Source organism: Hydractinia symbiolongicarpus, chromosome 3 (genome assembly GCF_029227915.1).
Source record: "Hydractinia symbiolongicarpus strain clone_291-10 chromosome 3, HSymV2.1, whole genome shotgun sequence".
Classification (NCBI taxonomy): domain Eukaryota; kingdom Metazoa; phylum Cnidaria; class Hydrozoa; order Anthoathecata; family Hydractiniidae; genus Hydractinia; species Hydractinia symbiolongicarpus.
Window position 1 is genome coordinate 14,812,572 of NC_079877.1, and position 21,587 is coordinate 14,834,158.

The window sequence follows — 21,587 nt, forward strand, 5'->3', positions numbered from 1 at the left end:
TTTTCAAATTCTACTGGAAGATATAACATGGCAGTTATTTTAAATAAAAAACAATCAGATAAGTACCTCTTATTAATTAATTTTATATTTTTATGGTATATATTTTGCATAGTAAGTTTTCATGACACTAATAAAAGGTGTCGCTACCTACTAACTGCGATTAGCGTAAGAAACATTGATTAAAAATTTTGTTGCAGCTAGCCAAACTGCATTTAGCTACTTTTACTCTTCAGCTAGAGGTAACTAAAGAGCTAGCTAGAGATCCACAACCCCAACATAAATGTAAATAATAATAGACCAAACTTTAACCCTATTAAGTCCGGTTTTATTTTAATAACTCGTTATTGCTATGTTATATGTCTATAAAACTACTGAGCTTCAATATTTATCTATTAGACGCCTGCATGCCACATCTTTAGGTTCCAGACCTTTCAAATATTGCTCTGATATTGGCCATTACTCGAAACTACCCGTAGAAATCTCTATGAAATCTCTATAATGGGGAAAATTTAATAACTCATGTTAGGAATATGCTTAGAACTTGAAACTTGCAACAAAACTTTGTTTTATTAAGAAGAATCATGTTGCATAATTTGGACACGTGATTAATTCTATTTTCCGATTTTGTTCGGTTTTACCCAAAAATCGGATTTTCGGGCAATTTTTGGCAATTATTTATGCGAGCCACGTAAAAATGGGAAAATATGTTAAATATCTTTTATTTATTTTTAAGAAAATTCACACAGAATGCAAAAATTCGCTCTGGAACAAAAGTAATTAAATTTTAAGCAGATAGTGGTATTTTTAACAAATTTCAAGCTTCTGGTGACGTCACAGAAAATGTGCTAACGCAAGCAAAAATTTATTGCTGCCATTTTGTTCCTTTTCTGACGTACTATAAGTGTGCCAAGTTAGCTGTGGCTAGCCGGCTTCAGCAGGATGCTGCCTTGAAATCTACGTTTGTAGCTAGAATCTTGAAATTAGTTTGTTTCAGATTGACGCATGTCTAGAAATTGTGATGATATTTTCATCTTAATATGTAAAAACATAGGCACAATGAAGAGAATATCTTAAACGTTAAAAGAACTTAAATTTAGGCAGCAAAGTAATTATACTAACTCAACCAAATATTTATCTTCGCTTCAAAAAGTTTTGATTCGCAGCTTGGTGAACAAGCTGGAGTATAATCAATATGGCATCTTAAACTGGGTTCCTCAAAAGGACGAGCTCGGCTTGTTAAACAAAATCCATCTCGTTAAAAACTTACCTGGAAACGAAAATTGAAGCAGTATCTAACATAGCTCATCAAATAATAATAAAATAACAGTCTAATACAATATTTGTGATCAAATTCATAACGCAGTCTTCATTCTTTCTAATTTCGCGAAAGCCAAGGTACGCACGCAGCCGGCGAAGCTAGGTCGTGGGTCAGGTCGGACTTTAAAAGACGTCACGTTACGGCAATCGGTTAAAAAAATCGATTGAAAAAGAAGGAGGAAAGAAAAAGACTGCCTGTTTTAATAAGATCTCCCATGTAATCCGAAATCTTAATAATGTTAAAACAATAGTTTATAGAATTCGCGAAGATGAACTCTATCCCAGCAGGCACACAACTTCGAGCAGACGTCTGATGCTAGTCGCTGCTACGTCGCGACGTCGGCCACTTCGTTGCAACGTTGGTGCAACGCCGTAATTTCCGACGTTGTATATCGACCATAAACCGACGTCGATTCCACGTTAGGTTATCAGACGTCGGATTTATACTTCAACACGACGATGTACCAACGTCGCACGAACGTAAGATTCGATAACTCTTTCAGGGAGAAATTTTCTTAAAATTTTCTTAGAAAGATAAAAAACGGTTTTTACAAATTCAATAGCTGACTGACTTTTAAAGATTGTACGAGGGTACGCTTTTATTTTAATTTTAAGAGAGAAAGCGCAAAAGTTTCCAGTTCAAATTTGTAATAGATGTTACCAAACCATGTGAAAAAATTATGCAATTTGATTTGTTAAAACATCGTACTTTCGAACGAGGAATTATTCGAACGGAAAAGAAGTCGCTTCGAATTTAAAAATAAACACAACGTTTTTCTCTACAAAAAAGAAAATTGAAGTTGCAAACTTTTTAAAATATATTTGCTGAAGCGACGTGATATATGTGTCCATTTCTTTCGCGCTAAAATCGTTGTGTGTTAATTTCAAGCATTTGTTGTTGGTAAAGTATTGTGGATTTTATTTTTACGAACATATAGAAGAAAAGAAAGAAAGTGGAAATATTTCAAAATATATTGACAGTAAGTTTTTTTAATTCCCTGTGTTACCCTGAATATTTATATGAAATACACTGCATACATATTTCAAGTTTATTTTGGTCATTATTTCGCATATGCTATAGAAAAATCTCTGTATTCTATGTTGATGAAAAAAGCGACAAAAAGGAATTGAGAAGATTCCCGTTTTAAGAAGAATAAACAGTAAGTAATTCTAGGTACTTTATAACCAACATTGTATATAGGCACGTCAATTGAAAACTGTAAAATATGTTAATATATATTTCTTTGAACACCTAGCTTTGCAATTACACATCTTGTGATTTCCGAGAAATGTTCTTATATAAAAAGCGTATATCTTCGTTCTGTGACAAATTCTACTTGCAATTTATATCACTAGTTAGATATAATACCTTTATTTTCTTTCTATAGCAAATAGAAGAAAAAGTCGATGAAAAGTCCTTTCGATAATGAAGACGGACGTGAAAAATGCAGAGGTTATGAAAAATGTTTATGCTGGAGAACATAAAGTTATAGTAAATAAATATGAGTTATCAAGTGTTTTTGGTATTAGTGTAATTTAACGAATGTGAATACTAGTTGATTATAAAAGGAAATAATTTTAAAAATCACTTTTTGTTTTAAAGAGCCTCTTTTTTAAGTCTGTTAACATCGCAGCTAAGTCGCTGTAACGTCGGTTAACTTCGCAGTTATACGTTTGTTTCATCGGTAGATGCCTATAAAACGTAGCCACGACGTCGATAGGATGTTATGCTCTGACGTCGTACAGACATCGAACTTCCACGTCTGCGCAACTTTCCATTCTGACGTAAAGCGGACGTCGCACCGACGTAAAAGTCGACGTCGCTACGATGTCTCTTCGACGTTGGTGTGCCGGCTGGAATGTGTTAGTTAGCATGCATATTTCTTTTTATTTCGCTTAACTCAATTTCGGCATACTTTTTCGTTGGATCTGTTGCCTTCGTTAAATCAGCGTAAATACTCGGTTACACAGATTTGACGTTCAGATCGGCATAATGAGATGATGTTATTTGTGTTACTTCATAGTTATCATCATTTCTTCGTTTCGTATGTTGCAATCTTTTTTTAGGATTTTTGATAAATATTATAAAACCTGCACGAAAAAGAAATTTTGTAACTATCTTGTAGAAGATATAGCTATGTGGTAAGTTTATTGTTGAACTAAACCAATAATTATGTTTTATAAAATATCACTGAAAAAAAAGAACACTAATGTTTGCAAACCACAAAACCTCTATATGACGCTTTAACCGACTAATAACTCCAATTAGATATCGCTACTACGGTACGATCAATTATGTTGACTAGCAATGCTTGACAGTAACACAAATTGAAATGAACCCCGAAGTCTGCATTTCAATTCATTTGTAAGACTATTCTCCATTTGGCTGAATATATCAGTATGGCAAGAAAAGGTCAAGAGCAGAATTAGACAATATTGCAGCTGTTTGAGAATGTTTTCATAGCCAATAACAGCTCTTGAGCTCAGCATAAAAGCTGTGAAATTGTCTATCTTGACTCGAAAGGGTTTAAAACTATTCTTTCAAAATAAAATGACAGCATATTCTTTACATCTCATAACAAAGGCGTAGAATTTATTTCAAAAATGTTTAATCTTAATGATAAATTCCTTATGACAAAAAAGTTTAAAGTTTAAATTCATTTAACTATCGAATGATACTGAATGGGACTATTTATGAGCAAATATCGCAAAAAATGTACACCAAACATCATCTGAGCATTATTTTTAAGGAAAGTTATGTGGGTATGGTAACCTCCCCCATCAGGCACTTCAGTAAATCCTCCCGCATGAGTAAGGTCAAAAATATCCTTGTTGGTCAAGCAGCATAAGATAGTGTTGCAATTTTTTTCATTTCATCAATATAGCAATTCTTTTTCTGCGCAGATACAATTTACTGGCGCTAGTGCTTTGTGATACAGTTAGTTCGAAATATCTATTGTTTACAGCATCTACAACATTCAGTCAAAATTTCATTCCACGGGTAAGAAAAGCGCAATGGAAATTGTTGACTTCTTGTGCTAAAGCAAAATAAAGAGCAAATTGGAAACGAGCCATAAATTTGCTTAAAATGCTGCACGTGAGATCAAAAAGTGCTAAGAGACTCTGAGTTTTAGAAAGTTCGCCCGATCGGGATTGTGTAAAAATTAGATAGCAATTAATAAATAAAAGATAATCGTGCTCACCTTTGTGTTTCAAAATCACAAAAATAACGATGTTGAAAATCACTCCAATTACTATAGTGGTAACTATAGTGATTACTATAGTGGTAATGCCAAATGCATTTTCACTAGCGTACTGACAGTGATCTATAAAGAAATTCGTCGCATTTCAAGAACAGCACATTGAAAGCTACAAGAAAAGCTTGTAAAAACATGAACATCTTATCTTATGTAACGTGACTTTATATGATGTCAGGTGGGTTAAGGCACGCCCTGTCACTACGCATTAAACCGCCACATTTTTTCTACGAAAAAACTCAAAAAAGTGATGTATCTTATGTATTATATTTCTCTTTTATAGCAGAGCAGGTGTGCTTTCTAAGATCCTTAGGAGCTTTCTAATAAGGTCTTGACATAAATAAATTTTCCTGAATTATAGCCGGATTTCAAAAACTATAACAGCAGCAGTCATTTGGAATATTTATTAATCAAAGATTTTATTTAAAATACACACAGGCTACATTCTAATTTGAAATAAAACGTCAGAATGACGTTTCGAACGACGAAATTTGATCTGGACGCGCCTTAACTCAAACAACAGGCATCGAGATGTACAATAGAACAAGTCATAAAAGTAACATACTTTTATGACTTGTTCTATTGTACATCGATTGTGTTATACCTGGGCTTTGCGTAGCTTTCCCTCTAGTCGTTGTTCTAGAACTTGGCATGATGGTAGTATCTGGTCGTGATGGTATTGAACGGAGGTTAATGCTATTTTTATAACCAGCATTTCCTTTGTATGATGCCCAAACAGACGCACTTGCAGCACAAGATGAATGACAGAGATTAAAATTTGTGTTGAAGGTGCTGTAAACATCATCTTTATCATCAAATTTCAAATGATATGTCAATAAGCAATTACCAGTATCTTCTTTATGCCAAGTCAAATAAACACAGCTTGCATTATATCTGTACGATGTTGTTAACGTGATCTTTGAAGGTTTAACTATCAGAAAAAAATTGAAACACGAACCTAACTAGAATAAAATTACAGTGGTTTTTTTTGTCAGAACCAATTTATAAGAACAACGAGACCGGAAATGGCTAAAATATAAGAACAAAATAAGAATGGTGTTGTGATTTTATTGAGTATGCCCTCCTTTTTAGACGAATAAGGCAAAAAATTCCGGTCGGTAACTGCGAATTTACGAAATTTGTAGTTGGTCACAAAGATGTACAAAAAAACAAAATAAAAACAATTTCAAGCAGATAAATAAAACAAATAACGAATAAAAGGGTAGGATTAAAACAATTATGACAAAATTTAAATAAATTTAATAACTTACAGGAAATGTAAATTGTTGAACTGCCATTGAAGTTTCCAAATTTATTTCTTGCATTAAACATAATTTTTTCCCCACAATCGGAACGTATTATGTTGCGTGTTGCAAAGCTATATCTGTACTTTCTTGATGTATTACTCATTAACAAAGAACTAAACGAATCACTAAAAGTGTTGTCTTTTTCTAATTTCCATTTCACAAAAGGTTTTGGATGTCCACATATATCTTGTGTAACTGTTAACACAGCAGTATCACTTACAGTGTATATAGATTTCAAACTTTTACCACAGATTCTAGGGCTACCTGTAATATTTTAATATAAGTCTGTTCAAAATACATTATAGAAGAGGTTCAGTCCATATTAGATTAATTTAGTATTGTTTACAACATTCAACTACAAACAACATAAAAAAATCATATTTTTTAATACTAAAAGTAGTATTATTGCTGACAAGCGACTTCTGTTGTGTATATACTTTCTTAGTTTGCTTTGCTAATTATTGCTTGACATGAGTTTGAAACATTTTAATTATGACATTGCAATCGGGTATGGTTACAAGCAGGAAACAAATATTAATGCAATAATAAGCGATTACCCTGGGCTGTATTAACCCTATAATAATTGATAAATACAGCAGCCGGAATCCGTCGGAAGCATTGAACAGCCGCACGTGGTGTAGTGGGTTCGTCTGCGGCTCCCAGTTCTGGGGACCGCGGATCAAATTCCGCTCACCGCTAAGCAGTGAGTTAGTGATGAACAAAGTAGTTCTTCTACAATACCGCAAAAAAATATTACAAATTGGGTTAGCAATTTCATAATACTTTTTTTTATAGTAGGTGACAAATTGTTACTTGCACTAAGATAATGGATTTTCTGATGAAATTAAAAAAAGCAAAATCAAGAAAACTAATTAAATAAAAACAAAATACCTTTAACATCCTTTATTTCAATTGTTGTTTGCTTCCCAAACAATGGATTGCTTAAAGTTGTAGTTAACTGAAAGGATAAGGTTTCGTTGTACTGGATATTCTTCAATGAAACTCTGTAGGTACTTGTGGTCTTGTCATACACAGCAGAGAGTCTGTTTCCAAATAACTCCTTCCCTTTGTTGGCAATATTTTGATAATTTGCACTACCAAATATTATTGAATCTTCTGGCCGTGATTTTAAATTCACAGTAAAACTGTTAATTGTTTGACCTGTATCGAGTATTATTTTCCAATGCATGTCGACAGTATTACCATAGGTTGCTTCCAAAAAGGATGTGGAAATTCTGACATCTGCAGTAAAAGCTATGGAGGTATTACTGTCAATTGTAGGAATATCATGACTAATTACTTGCCAACACTTTTTACCTTTCACTACATCGTCCAATTTCTTAAAAACGTCTTAACAGTTGGAATCAATTAAAGATAGTAAATGTTGTATTTAGCTCCCTGTTTTGATTAACCCACCAACTGCGCGAAAGCATAAACTTGTTTTTGATCTGTGTGCACAAAATTCTGGCTAAGTGAATATGTTGTTGATGTTACACACTATATTATTATAAAGAATACTAGTCGTTAGCCCGTGGAAAATCCACGGGTTTGCCCGTCGCAGCTAAGCTACCATTTTGCGTGACAGACAGAGACAGACGTATACGGGCATTATAATATAGACTAGCCGGGAGACCCGGCGTCGAAACGCCGGGTTAAGCCACAAGTAACTGTTGTTGAACGCCTTGAGGAGCGCTTAATAAGAACCGCAAACTGTGCGACCCGGTGAGGTGGAGCGCTTTAGTACGGGTATGCAGTATGTCGTAAATCAAGTGGAGGGCACACACCATTGCAGTGTTGCGACTGTAAGATATTTAAAAAAAAATAATTTCCCGCAACAAAAGCTGAATTAAAACAGTTTACAAACCGTTGTTACTCTGCCATAGCAAAAACAATCGGGCAATATTATTTTATTTTGCGGAATAAGTTTCCGTAAAAGTTCAAAACTTAATCATGACAGTGGGCCGAGAACGCATAATACCCTTTTCATAAAAAACTTTACTGCAATTTCGGTTTAACTTAAAACACAGAAAAAACCCAGTTGTTACCCCATAAAAAAACTAAAAAAACTCCATAATTGGAGTGATCTAGTACAGGTATGCAGAATATGTCGTGAATTGAGTAAAGCTCACACAACATTATAGTGTTTCGGTTGTAATGTACTTTTTAAAATATATGTATATATATAACTTTACTGCAACTTTAACCGAAATAAAAACACAGTTTACAACCTGTTGTTACCCCGTCATAAGAAAAGAAAATAGTCAATATTATTTTATTTTGAGAAGTACGTTTCAGTAAACCTTAACAAATTAATCATGACACCAGACTGAGCACTTAGTACAGGTAAATGGTGTCACACATGCGTTATAGCCATAATAGCCTTTTCCCAAAAAAACTTATCGCAACTTCAATTTAAATAAAAAACACACAAAACACCCTGTTGTTAACACCAGGTTGAATGTTTATTGCAGGTAAAAAAACTTTATCACAACGGATTAAATAAAAACACGGAAAAAGCACGTCATTAACACCAGGCTGAGCACTTAACATGTAAATAGTGTCATACATGAGTAACAGGCGTAATAAAATTTTCCAAATAAAATTTATCACAACGGTTTAAATAAAAACACAGGAAACAGCCCGTCGTTAACACCAGGCTGAGCGCTTAACAGGTGAATCGTGTCATACATGAGCATAGGGGTAATACCATTTTCCAAAAATCCTTATCGCTTCGGTTTTAGAAGAAATCAGTGAACAGCCTGGCATTAACCCGGTTCAGTTTAAAAAATTACTCAGCAATTTTATTTTGCATAAAAAATTTTTAAATCAGCATTAAAAGTGGCCGCTGCCAACTGCATTTAGCATAAGAATTGTTAAGAATTGTGTTGCAGCCAAACTGCATTTGGCTACTTTCACTTGCAGCCAAACTGCATTTGGCTACTTTCACTTTTTAGCAGGATGTAGCTAAAAGAGGAGCTAGCTAGGTAGACCAAACTTCAACATAAAAATAAATAATAATATACCAAACTGAATAAAAACTTTAAAAGTATAGGAATAAATAAAGCTAGCTATAGCTAGCTGCCTCAAAATGTACGTTTTGTAGCTAGCCAAAAACTTAAAATTGGTTTGTTTAAGATTTATACGTAGCTAGAAAACGTGATGAAATATTCACCTTAACATGTGAAAACAAACTAAATAATCCTATAGGATAAAAAGTACTCAGAAGAAATAAGGAGGATTGAAAGGAAACCTACAAACTTCACACCATCACTTCCAAACCAAAATGGCCTTCGTAGGGGTAGCATGTTTCCTCCCGTCGGCATGTTGAGGCCGCGAAGCACTTGGATTGGTCATTAGTGAAAATGGAGCCTTGTGATTGGTTTATTACAATGAGCGGCAAAGCAAGGCCGGTAAAAAAACGGGGTCTGCCGGGGATTCGAAATAAAGCTGCAGGGCCGCGGAGATTTTCGGCGGGTCTCGCTACTTGCTCCGCCATGTTGCGCAGAGACAGACAGACGGAATACGGCTATTATTAAAGAGATCATTTAGATAATATTTTGTGTTTTTCCGAGCAGGAAAAGACGTTTTGAAAGATATGAAGGTTTAGAAAGAAGTGCAGAAAATGTATTTAAAGAAGTTTTAATTTAGAAATGCTACAGGAGCAATAGTTGTTATTAGTTGTTACCTTTTTCCTGCTTTGTATATTCCTTTACAAATATTTTATTAACTAACTATTTTTTTAGCATTTTTTTAAGGTCCAAACGAAGCGAAAATGGCAGAAAGCTTTCATAAAAGTAAGTAATTTCCTATTTTTGAGGGGCGAAGGGAAGGAAAGGAGACCATCAATGCGGCCTTGCTTTGCGGAAACATATTGCTTAACTTTTTACCAGACGTCGAGTGCAAGCAGTTTAATCATCCGGTCGATCAACCCGGACGGTAAATTCGAATGTATACAAAGAAAAGTACCCGAACGATTTTTAAATTGCGGCTGTAATGCATAAGACTTGTAGTGGCATAATTTTTAATTCAATTGTATACAGGCTTATTGGGAAAATTTAGGTAAAAAAGATAACGAAAAAAGTACATTTAAATTTTCCATTTAAAAAAATTTTTCTTACCTAAGTGCCCACATAACAGGAAAATATGGATTTGAATAATAATGTATTTGCTTGAGTCATTCATATTATTTTTTCATTCTGTGTTTATGGCATAACCGACATCAACAACTTACATCTTCTTGTATTGCTTTAATAAAATGTATTGATTTAAACGCGTTCAAATTTGTTGTTAAGATATCTTTTTATTTTAAGGTAGATTTAGGCTTGTGAAATTTGTGTAGTAATAAAATAAACGATGGTTGACAAAGAGACTAATGTTATCATGTTCCACTAAATGACATTTTAAAAAATTTTTTAATAAAAAACGTTAATAGAACAAAGCCAAAAGTAATACTTTAAAAACAAAACAACAGGACTTTTGATTTAGAAGTATACTGTTACGTTCTCATATTTCTAAGGAGTTTGGTTTCTTTGGTATATTTCACATAAGTTAGATCAGCTAAAATAAATTACAAAAACAGACAAACTTAATTTTATATCTCAAGTATGAGTACTATTTATAAAAGATTAATATATGTTAAACCGAAACAAATATAAATATTAGGTATTTTAAGATTTAAGATTTTTGCCACGGGAAATGAACTGTAATCCGCAATATTTCTCATTTATTCGTATTTATACCGGGAGATGGATTTTTAAAACCAATTCACCTTTTTATTGTAACGCCTAAAGTACTCCTGCATTGGGGCAATACTTGTGATTTTTGTGAAGCGAAATTGTGAAACCTGTTTGTTACGCAAAGAATATAAATGAAATAAAAAATTCCTACACACCTTGCTCATTTTGCGTGGGGGTGGCTAAATATTGTGTAGTATTAGGTAAAAGTGCCTTAAATTCTAAACGGTCATCGTTGTTTTAGCCTGAAATAAATTGTAAGATTTAACGACTTATTATTAGGGATATATGATTAAATATGTTCTAAATCATGCTGCTATTTTTACTGCAAGTTTAGTTGTATATTCACAGAACAGAGTTTAATGATTTTCATTTATAATTCTCATTATTAAGACAGTAAGGATATATTTTGTATATTTTGTTTGTAGCCCAGTTATTTGTGATTGTTGACGATTTCTGTTTCCTCTGAAATTAATCCAATTTCGTTCCAAGTACAAACACGACAGCATTGTCACAAATGTTGTCAGCAAATCTGAGTTTAGAGGAAGAATGAGAACGTTTTTGTGCGGTTCTTTTGTGCTTCTTTTTCTGCCTTTCTACATTAGGAAGTAGCTAAATTCTATAATGAAAGATATTAGCTTGTAGCAAGGACTATAGCCATGAGTTCAGTTACCGTTCAACAAACTTGAAAATCTTGTTTCACACAAGGTACAAGCCGGCTAAAAGAAGAAGCCAAATATCACTTTGCTAACAAGTTAACTAGTCAATTTGCCACATCAAGAAATTCACTTTATTGCCAAGGTGAAAGTAATAAGAATTATTAGAGTTAATCCGTAAAGGTAGAGTACGACGGATGACGGATATTTTTACTTTTTTTGATATATAATCTACATCTTGAATTTGTTTCCGCGTCCAGACTTACACAAAAGGACCAAAAATACGATCATGTGTGCTAATTACGTGCCCCTGTTACATCTTTTTCTCGTAGTAGGGCACAAGTTTGCCTGGATATCTGTTACATGAAGGTTTTTGCTATTATGAGAATGAATATGGTACTAAGAAAATAAATAGAAAAGGTCATAAAATTCGAATTATTACGAAGAAAGGCGGGTGGGTGGTACTAGATTTGTTACGATGCGTTAAAAGAGATGAAGAGGTGGTAAAAAAATGGCTGATTTTGGTGTTTCGTATTCATTCAATGGCCCCTAGCTATACAATAACATATTTAAGTGATAAAGAAAGTGGATTAATCTCCTCTTGTGTCAGGCAGTAAATTGCTAAGGCTATTCTTGATCACAGGGTTCTCAGCTGGTTGTTTTTAGCGCAAAGCACCTTTATTTTATCAACACAATTCGGTGAATGTGAACCAGACCTTAACCCTGTGGATCATGTTCGTCTGTAGTAAATTTATTTATATATATTTCTGTTTATATATTGCTATATTACGTATTGCTTCTGAAAAAGCTTTCACCATCAGGTGCGTTTCCAGATTTTTTTAAGACTTACTCAAAACATTTCTGCGCAGCAGCAATGTTAGGACTACGCATTGCGTTTACCAGCTGGGGGTTTTATTGAAGCATCAGGGGACAAAAATTGCTGGAAATTGTCTTCCAATTCTTCTAGCTAACGAAATTGACGAAAAGAAACGCTAAGCTATAAGAAAATCTCATAAGAACATCTTTTGTAAGAAATAACTCTCTGTCTTATATGTCATATTTTAGATAAGTAAAAGCACTAATATCACTAAAAACTGTACTAACATGTAGAACTTAACCCTATTCGGTTTTTTTTAATAACTCCTGATTGCTTTGTTACATGGCTATGATACCTACTGAGTTTCAACATTTATCTATTAGACACCTGCATACTAATTTTTTAGGTCCCATACCTTTAAGAGGCTTTGATATTGGCCATTAGTCGAAACTACCCTTAAAATCTCTATGAAATCCTTAAAATGGGGAAAATATAATAACTCCTGTTAGGATTATCCTTAGAACTTGAAACTTGCAGCACAACTTTGTTTCATCAAGAAGAATCATTGTGAATAATTTGAACACGTGAGTAATCCGATTTCCCGATTTTGTCGGATTTCACCCGAAAATCGGGAAAAAACGGATTTTCGGGCAATTTTTGGCAATTTTTTATCCGATCCATGTAAAAACCGGAAGATATGGTAAATAACTTTTATTTAGCTTTCAGAAACTTCAAACAGAATGTAAAAATTGCTCTAGAACAAAAGTAATTATATTTTAAGCAGATAGTGGCATTTTTAACAATTTTGAAGCTTCTGATGACGTCACAGAAAATGTGCTGACGGAAGCAAAAGTTTATTGGCGCCATTTTGTTCCATTAATGGTGTACTATAAGTGTGCCAAGTTTGATTCAATTTGAACAATCCTATGAAAAGTTATTGAGGGAGGCGGGGGGCGGAATCCGCCCCCCCGGTCATAGTATGTTCGAAAAACCCCGGACCGAATAGGGTTAAACTGTTTATCAATTAAAAAACAACAGCAGAGATTAACAGGGATTAACTACAATTAAGTGAGACAATTGTGAATATATTTCAATATTTATAAATTTTTGCTGTTTCTGCCAATATCAGGCTTCATCGGCATGACTAGGTGAGTTGAATGATCACACCAGCCATGTACAGCAAAATAAAACACAATCATAACAAAAACAATAAGAATATGGAAAGACCAGGATATATGACACAAACACACCTCAACCCATGTATTTGTTCAAATGTACAGAAACGATATATAATGAGGTCATAGAGTTCACTTGCAGACTTAAATAGGAAAGTGCGACTTTTGTTTACGAAGGTTTTAACTTGGTACAAGCGGAACGTAATGATTTGGTTTAGAGTCTGCACCAGACTTAACAATACTTTCATTACAAAATAAAAATTTTAACTGATCTCCATCAGGTAAAATATACACTGCGTAAAGAGACTTCAAAGTAGTAAAAAGCTGAACTGTGGGTAAAACGTATTAATTTTTTGTTTATTACTGTTGACAAGGCATGTATTGACAGAGAAGACGACCATGTCTTAGGGTATAGTTGTTGATTGCTTCTGCTTTCACTGCCTCCTCAGGAGAAAGAATCGTGTCACAAGCAACATGGGATAAGGAAAATCTGAATAAACCTTTTTAAATATAAAAATATTTTCCTTGTGGTTATTAAAGCAAATTGAAAACAAGGATGCTTGAAATGAAAATAAAGCTGCAAGAAAACATTAACGAGAGAATTATCACCTACCAATACCAACGATGCTGAGCTGTATAGAGTGGATTGAATCTAAAAATAATATATTTCGAAGAGTTGTTTAATTTCTTCACCGATCTTACTTCTCCAGATGTGAAACTCTTGATTTTAATAACAACACAAATATTATATTGTAGAAGAACTACAATGTTCATCACTAACATACTGCCTGGCAGTGAGTGGGATTCGATCGGCGGTACTTAGAACTCGGAGCGGCAGAAGAACCCACTATACTACGTGCGGCAATATGTTAGTGATGAACTCAGATAGTTTATCTGGATGGTGTGTATACGTAGGTGTATATTTGTCATAGCACATCCGTATTTAGTGAAATACTACAATATGACTTACACGCGTTATACTCGCCCGTCATTATCAGAGGTCTGATCAGGGTGAAACATTCTCTGTTGAGAATGAAATGCGGATGTGCTATAACCCTATGAGCACAAATATTAATTGAGAAAGAACTCCTCCACAATGACAAACATCTGTTCAATGAAATCATATTACAAAAACAATTAGCCAGCTATAGCTAGCTAATTGAATCTTTTTTTTTATTCATTTTTAATAGTCCGTTATGAAAAGCTCTCTTCCGCCTTTCGTACGTAATATACTAAACGCCTTTAAGAAATTGTGAGGTGTGTTGGAGAGTAAAAAAACATGCTTTTCACCTTAACGCAATAATTCCTTTATCTTTACACCTCGCCTCAGATGAAATGTATATATCTGCACCTGAATTCGGATGCACAATTTTACCAACTAAGGGATAAATACATACAGAATACAAAAATGTCTGAGAATGAACTCTTTCTAAAAGTTCTTTTTGTATTTCATTTAAGAGATTCAACATTACCACACTTTATATCTGCAAGAACCCACACCAACACGTCTGCAGTAGCCATACGGAAAGAATCCAAGCCAAATGACGTGAGGATTTGGCTGATCTTGACGAATGTGAGTTAAAAATATAGCCTAACAGGTTATAAGTAACCACGCAGTACGGAACCTAAATTTCCTACACCGGCTACATGCAACATATTGCTTACTACGCCTAGAGTGGGAACATTACGTCACGATTTTGACGTTACATGCCCCTAAAGTGAGATGCGGAGGGTTGCAGGCCATAGCTATTTAATTTTGATTAATTGAGTAACTGATTAGTTAAAATGAATCAGTCAAAATCTGTAAGCTATAATTCGCAACTCTCTTAGTCTATATGATAGCGACGTCACAGCTTTCACATTAACATCTCCATAGGCGAAATGAAGAGGGCTGTGAACCGTGGCTTTTTGCCGTGAAATAAATAGAATCTGAACGGATTTTCTAACGCTCTCTGTCTGCAACACAATAGGCTCCTTACGCAAAGTAGGACAGAGTTCTATACGATGGCGTAGCTCAGAATACTTTTCACGTCGTCGTTGCGATCCCATAGTTGTTTACAGAAGCTTGCGCAAGAATTTTACAGGCGGCGGCGATGTAAATAAATACAAAGTTTGAGCACCAAAGTCGAAAAATGGCGACCTATAGAAATACACGTGAATGTTTGTTATTAGTACATTCAAACGATTTAATTAATGAAGAGGAATTTTTGTTGCTTTACGATATCAACTTATCGAAAAATATAGAATTATCTTAATGGGCTTATGATAAAATTAAAGTTGAAAATCCGACAGACGATGAATGTAAAACAGATTGGTTGTCCAATACCTCAAATGTCCATGATTTTTAATCAAATAATGGACCATAATTACGGAAATTTTAAAAACCTATTGCAAGACCTTAACCATCCATGGTTATCTCCCAACCATCTACAGTCGCATGTAAATGCTGTTTATAATAAAGGTTCCTCACTGGATAACTACTGGAGCTTTATTGATGGGACAGTATGGCTGTATGTCGCCTAAATAAAAACCAACGTGTGGTGTACAATGAACATAAAAAAGTTCATCGCATTAAATTCCAATCCGTGGTCACAGCTAATGGGATGATTGCTAGTCTATTTGGTCCCTATGAAGGCAGAACCCATGACTCTGGTATGCTGAATTAATCTACACTTTTGCAACAGTTACGGCAACACTCCTATGGCAGATTTGGCAGCTCACTGTGCTTCCAGCTGGACCTCTAAAGGGTGCTTCCAGTTGTACACTTTACGGGTACAACTGAAAGCACCCTTTAGAGCATTAACTCGGAACCAGTTTTTATACAATAAAGCCATGAGCAAAGTACGAATTGCCGTTGAATGGGTATTTGGGACATTGTAAATTATTTTGCATATTTTTGGATTTTAAAAAAGATTTGAAAATAGGTTTAAGTGCTGTGGGGAAAATGTATGTTTCTTGTGCAATAATCAGTAATACACACACATGTCTGTATAAATCAACAACATCAGATTATTTTAACTGTAATCCTCCAACATTACAACAGCATTTCGAGTAAAAATAAGAGCGAAGAAACAAAAGAACAAAAGTTCCAAGTATTTATGGATTTATTTCTCAAGGTAACGATAATGATAACATATATGCACATGTAAATCAGTGTAATCTTTTTTAAAATTGTCCATAAATTTAACAAATAGTTGCATTTGTTGTTGCTCAGCTTCATCTTGCGCTAAAATCAAGGCATTCTGTTGTTGGTGTTGCGTTGTCGGTGCATCATGCCATCGATTTGTTTTTTCTTCATTGTTAGCAAATCAACAAGTGCTTTCTGTTGGTCTTCAGCTGCCTTTGTTTTTTGATCTATTTCTAATTTACGCACATCTAACTCTTTCGTCCTTATCTCACTATCCTTTTCAGCTTTGGCTTGTAAAAATGCTATTCCTGTTCTCTTTTTTGATAAGAAGACTTTCTTCACTATCTGTGGAATCTGTACTTTTTCTGGTTTCACTAAATCTTTCTAAGAACATTTCTCGCACATCTTGCGCATTTTTCCTCTTATCTTTCACATTTTGGGTTTCATCATCATAATGTAAAGCAGCTTTGCCTTTTTGGACAATTTCCTCTACACCTTTTTCAACCTCAGTTAATTCAGGGTCATTAGTACCTGTGGACTTTCCTTCATTTGCATTTTTCCGAACAAATATGCTTTCTCTAGAAACTTATATCGTTCTCTCACAGATCTTTGGTTTACCCGAAACACAGGATTAGGTATGGAGTATAATATGTCTGCAATTTGAGTCCAGGCTTGACCTCGTGTCAGAGTTGAAGGTTTAAACAGGTAAGGTTCAACGTCAGTATTTCACGAACCAAATTTATGTCGTGGTCACTTGGCCATTCCATAGGGCATCTACAACATAAAAGAGTAAAAAATAAGTAGATTTAGGTAAGTTTGACTTGCTGGTCATGTACTACTGTGTTTTAAGATTTTGAAAATCACTAATAAACATCTATTTTATATGCCCATAACAAGTACCAATTTTTTTAACACAATTAAGTAGTAGCAAACTCTTTAATTCCGAAAGAAAACGTATGTGAGGTTAAACTAAACAACAAATTATACTGATGTGTAGCTAGCTAACTAGCTGGAAAGTATACAACACTTACTGTCTTTTTCTAGAGGTATTTGTTAAATCTTGAATACGTTTTTCTTCTTTTTTCTACATACAATACGTCCTATTAAACGAAAAAAACATTTCTCTAACACATAAAACTTCACTGTGGTAAAAATATTGTGGGGGATAAAAAAATATACTCACGTACTAGCCACAACGACAAAACACCTCTTCTCACGTCCAAGGATTTCGTGGAATACGCCGAGCTGGGGTTTTCCCTACCCTAAGCATGCGTTGTGCATACAAATAATTTTGTTCTCTGTCGTAGAGAACCCCGTCCTACTTCGCGTAAGGTGTCTAATGATCGTCGACATCATTCGTTTCACGCGTCACGAGACTTATCTGACTAACCCTGGATCCGCGCCTGGCCATAGTTCAACTTGGAAAGTTGCTAGCTCAGGGAAGGGAAGGGATCGTAGTGTAACGTAGATATAAGGACTGCAGGCTGCTAAGTAATATGCTGACTTTGACCCAATGTTAAACGTATCATTGTTAACTGGCTTTCTTTTAAAAATTATTTAGCCATCATTTATAAGCAATTGTAAACATATTTGTCCACAGCGGAGCCCTTTTTCTGACCTAAAAAGTGCAAGTGCATATAAAATTTGACTATTTCCCTTACTAATAGGTGAAATTTTAAGTTGGACTAACTTGATAGGCGCTTAGGGCACAAAACATAAAAGCAGATCCGCAGTTCCTTTCTTGTGAGCACAGCTGAAACACTGACGAAGACAGTGAACGCCAATCCGGGACGAAGACAGTGAACGCCATCCATTGGATTAAATATTGACAGATGGCAAAGGAGACTTTCGAGATTAACGAGATAAAACAAAAAAAATTCTGGGTACTAAGTTTCGAGGAAACTAAAATGAAACATAGCTACCAAGCGACAATTTGTTGTTTTGCTGTTTTTTGTAAAACGGACGGAATGACTTTTTCACGAAAAGAAGAAAGGGTATGTATATGTAGCTAGTATATCACATTTTTTTTACATCCAATGAACCCTTTCTTAAACTCGCTCACACCTTAACCTATCCAGGCCAAAACTACTAACTAATCTCGCATAAAACTAGTTACTTAGCTAGCATAAAACTACCACTTCGGTTAGCGTACAAAAGTGCCGAATAAAATTACCGACTTAGCTGGCTTAAAACTAGCTCCTTACCTAGCTAGCATTTAGTAAATGAGATAATTTTACTGTGATTAGGATTATAACATCATATAGCTACAATCGTCCTCAAAATATACTGGCTGCGGTAAATTGTACGACAAAATCAAGGATAAGAAAAGTTAGCAAAATCAGCAAAGGAACATAATTATGCTTATTCTACAGCTGGTCATGTGTAATCGTTGTCACAGCTTAACCCAAAACGGTACTTTCTAACATTGAATGACAGAGAGTTGAGGGTCATTTTTCTTGTGGACTGTTGTGACCATATTACTTATATTGTTCAAATTTTTTATCAATATTTCCTTATTCTCTTTCATCGTGTATTTTTTACTTGTTTTTTGTAGTCCTTGAATTATTGATATATCTCTTATCTTGGTGGCCTCTCCTTTGATCATTTTTACTATTTGGAGGTCTCCTGCTATTTGTAAATTTTAGTTATTACCTTGTATACATCAACTATATATTTGCCGTGATTGTTATTCTGACGTTTGTGTATAATTTGGTTCATTCAATTTTTACGCAATTAAAATGTAAAAATCGTCATAGTAATATGATAATAATCATATATTTTTTAATGTTTTACTTTTAAGAATAACCTAATTTTGTATAATTCGATGCCATATGGCTTATTTGGAATATTTAATTTCACAATTATTTACCATAATTTATTTTACAATTATTTCACAATTAAAATTTACTTGTAACATAAACAATATACGTCATTACATTATATATAACAAATAATTTTTAATTTTGCTGCCTTTTTCATCTTTTAATGATTTGACAGTATTTATTATGCGCAACAGGAACTGTTGGTAAATTATGTATGATATGGTAAATTCTATGGATTTACCATATAAAGATTTATATGGTAAATCCATAGAAGCACCCGAGAATTCATTGTCTCTAGGGACATTTAGATTCGTTCAGTATTATCCAGTCTAATCACAGTGCAAATTATTACGTTTCATGAAGTTGTAATATTATTTTGCAAGGAGTTTATTTTGAAACGGTATGATTTGATGGTGACATTGTGAAATAAGACATCACCTGAGATTAATATATAATTAAGGAAATATATTTAACACGCAATGACAACCGTACATTTGCCACACCTAATTAACAGAATATTATGTACCAAGTATGTTAGTTTATTTGGTGTTATTTATTGCCTTGCTGATTGCTTTGTAGTAAACTTTCTGTTTAGAGATAATTTTCTACGATTAGACATTGTTGTAAACATTGCAGCTCCAATGCTATTAAAAATGTAATTCAACTTGTTAATAAAACAAGTCGGAAAACACGCAAGGAATCGATGAAAAATGTACACACAAAAATATTTTTTTTAGATGAGAAGAAGAACTTTGTCAGAATAATGCTATAGTGAAGCGAAAGATGTTATAACAGGACTTACATTGTTGAAGGTTTTAATGGTAGGTATCTCAAGTGCTTTGATTTGTGGGGTGTAGAGAAGAATAATACCTTTCATTTCATCATAGGCTATAAAAAGAATAACCGAATTTTTTAGTAAAGCTCTTTATAACATAAAACTATTCGAAACATTTAAAAGGGAATTAAGTTTATAGGAAATGTGAACACAAAATATTATACCTTTTAATGCGGACTTACTAGTTAGGAGAACTTCGTGGTCTTAATACTATAACATATATGCAGATCTTAGATTAACCAGGACAATTCCAACTTCTGCAAAATACTAGCTTTTGTGACATTATTTAACGGGAATACGCGCATTCTGAATTAACGAGGTGAGGGAATGCTAAACTGGGCAACGACTCCATTTAGCAGCGGGCTAAGTGCTCCCGACACAACCCCTTCATACTTTATTGCATAAAAAGTCCGACAGACGTTCATTGAGGGTACTCCAACCAAATGCACCCGAGAGATGAATCCTCATTATTATTAATTTTCATGTTTTGAAATAAATATCTTTTCCAGAATAGAATATTTATCAACGTTATAATAAAGTTTTGCAGTTTTAGACATGCGTTATCATGTAGAGAAAAAAATATTACCTACGTGTATGCAATTTTTTATGAAATATTTCTTGTGTTATTTTTTGTGTCAAACCATCCTGAATAAGTGATTTTGTGATAGCAAAACAAAACAGAAACCGTCTCAATGTTTTTCGCTGTCTACCTACTTTCGCATGTTGCTAAATTCTTGAAAATTAGTTTTCTACAGTGATGTTATTTTACTGGATTTAGCTTGTCTTTGTCACCGCATGAATGTTGCGATAAATTTAATCACTGTGTGATGTCACAAATAAACAAAATATGTACGAACCAAGTTGGCTTTGTGCATTAATGGCGGTAACCGTTAATGTAATTATCGTTTATCAGAAAAAGAAAACAAAATATGCCATGTTGTGCTTGTCATATGCAAAATGTTTTCATCGCAAAAGACATATATGTAAGTCTTTTCGTTAGTTCTCCTTTAATAATTTCATGGTTGACGATCTGTATAAAGTATTTAAAAATGTTTGTCTTCTAGAATTTATTAATGATTTTGCAATGAAATTAAATTTAAGAATCTGATTATTTTTCAACTTTCCTTACATTTAAAGAGTTGCTGGAAAAAGTGCAATTTACTGTAACTTAGTGAGGAATAGAATCTACGATGCAAAAGTAAGTTCGCAAAAGTGCTCTTTTATATTTTGTTGTTGGAATTTCAGTAAGTAAAGGTATAGAAAAAACTTCTAAAATAAATTTAACAAGGTGTATAAAATCGTTCTGCCTCTTTTTGTGCGCTAGTAAGCAAGCAAATTTGATTTACTTGTAATTAACAGATAACACCGTTGAAGGATTTTTAAAACCTATGACAGTTAGCACACACATCAATTTTCTAAATGATTGCTCTTATGACGCGTGCACTTGGATTGTTGATAACCATTGCTTACTTCTGTTTAAAGTTTGAAGATGACCTACCTTAACCATATGTTAACACTTATATAGGATAGGCTAAACTATT

The 21,587-nt window shown here is 34.0% G+C and overlaps 1 protein-coding gene across 1 annotated transcript; it reads right to left on the reverse strand.

Annotated features, from left to right (window-relative positions):
• Positions 1 to 2,542: 2,542 nt before the first annotated feature.
• On the reverse strand, positions 2,543 to 10,350 carry LOC130635917 (uncharacterized). The gene is made up of 6 exons (XM_057445441.1): positions 10,000 to 10,350; positions 6,773 to 7,135; positions 5,846 to 6,145; positions 5,179 to 5,505; positions 4,521 to 4,643; positions 2,543 to 3,408 (listed from the first exon to the last, which is right to left on the reverse strand). Exons 1-6 carry the CDS (start codon positions 10,061 to 10,063, stop codon positions 3,281 to 3,283), a joined length of 1,305 nt encoding a protein of 434 aa, XP_057301424.1. The 5' UTR covers positions 10,064 to 10,350; the 3' UTR covers positions 2,543 to 3,280.
• Between the last annotated feature and the right edge of the window lie 11,237 nt (positions 10,351 to 21,587).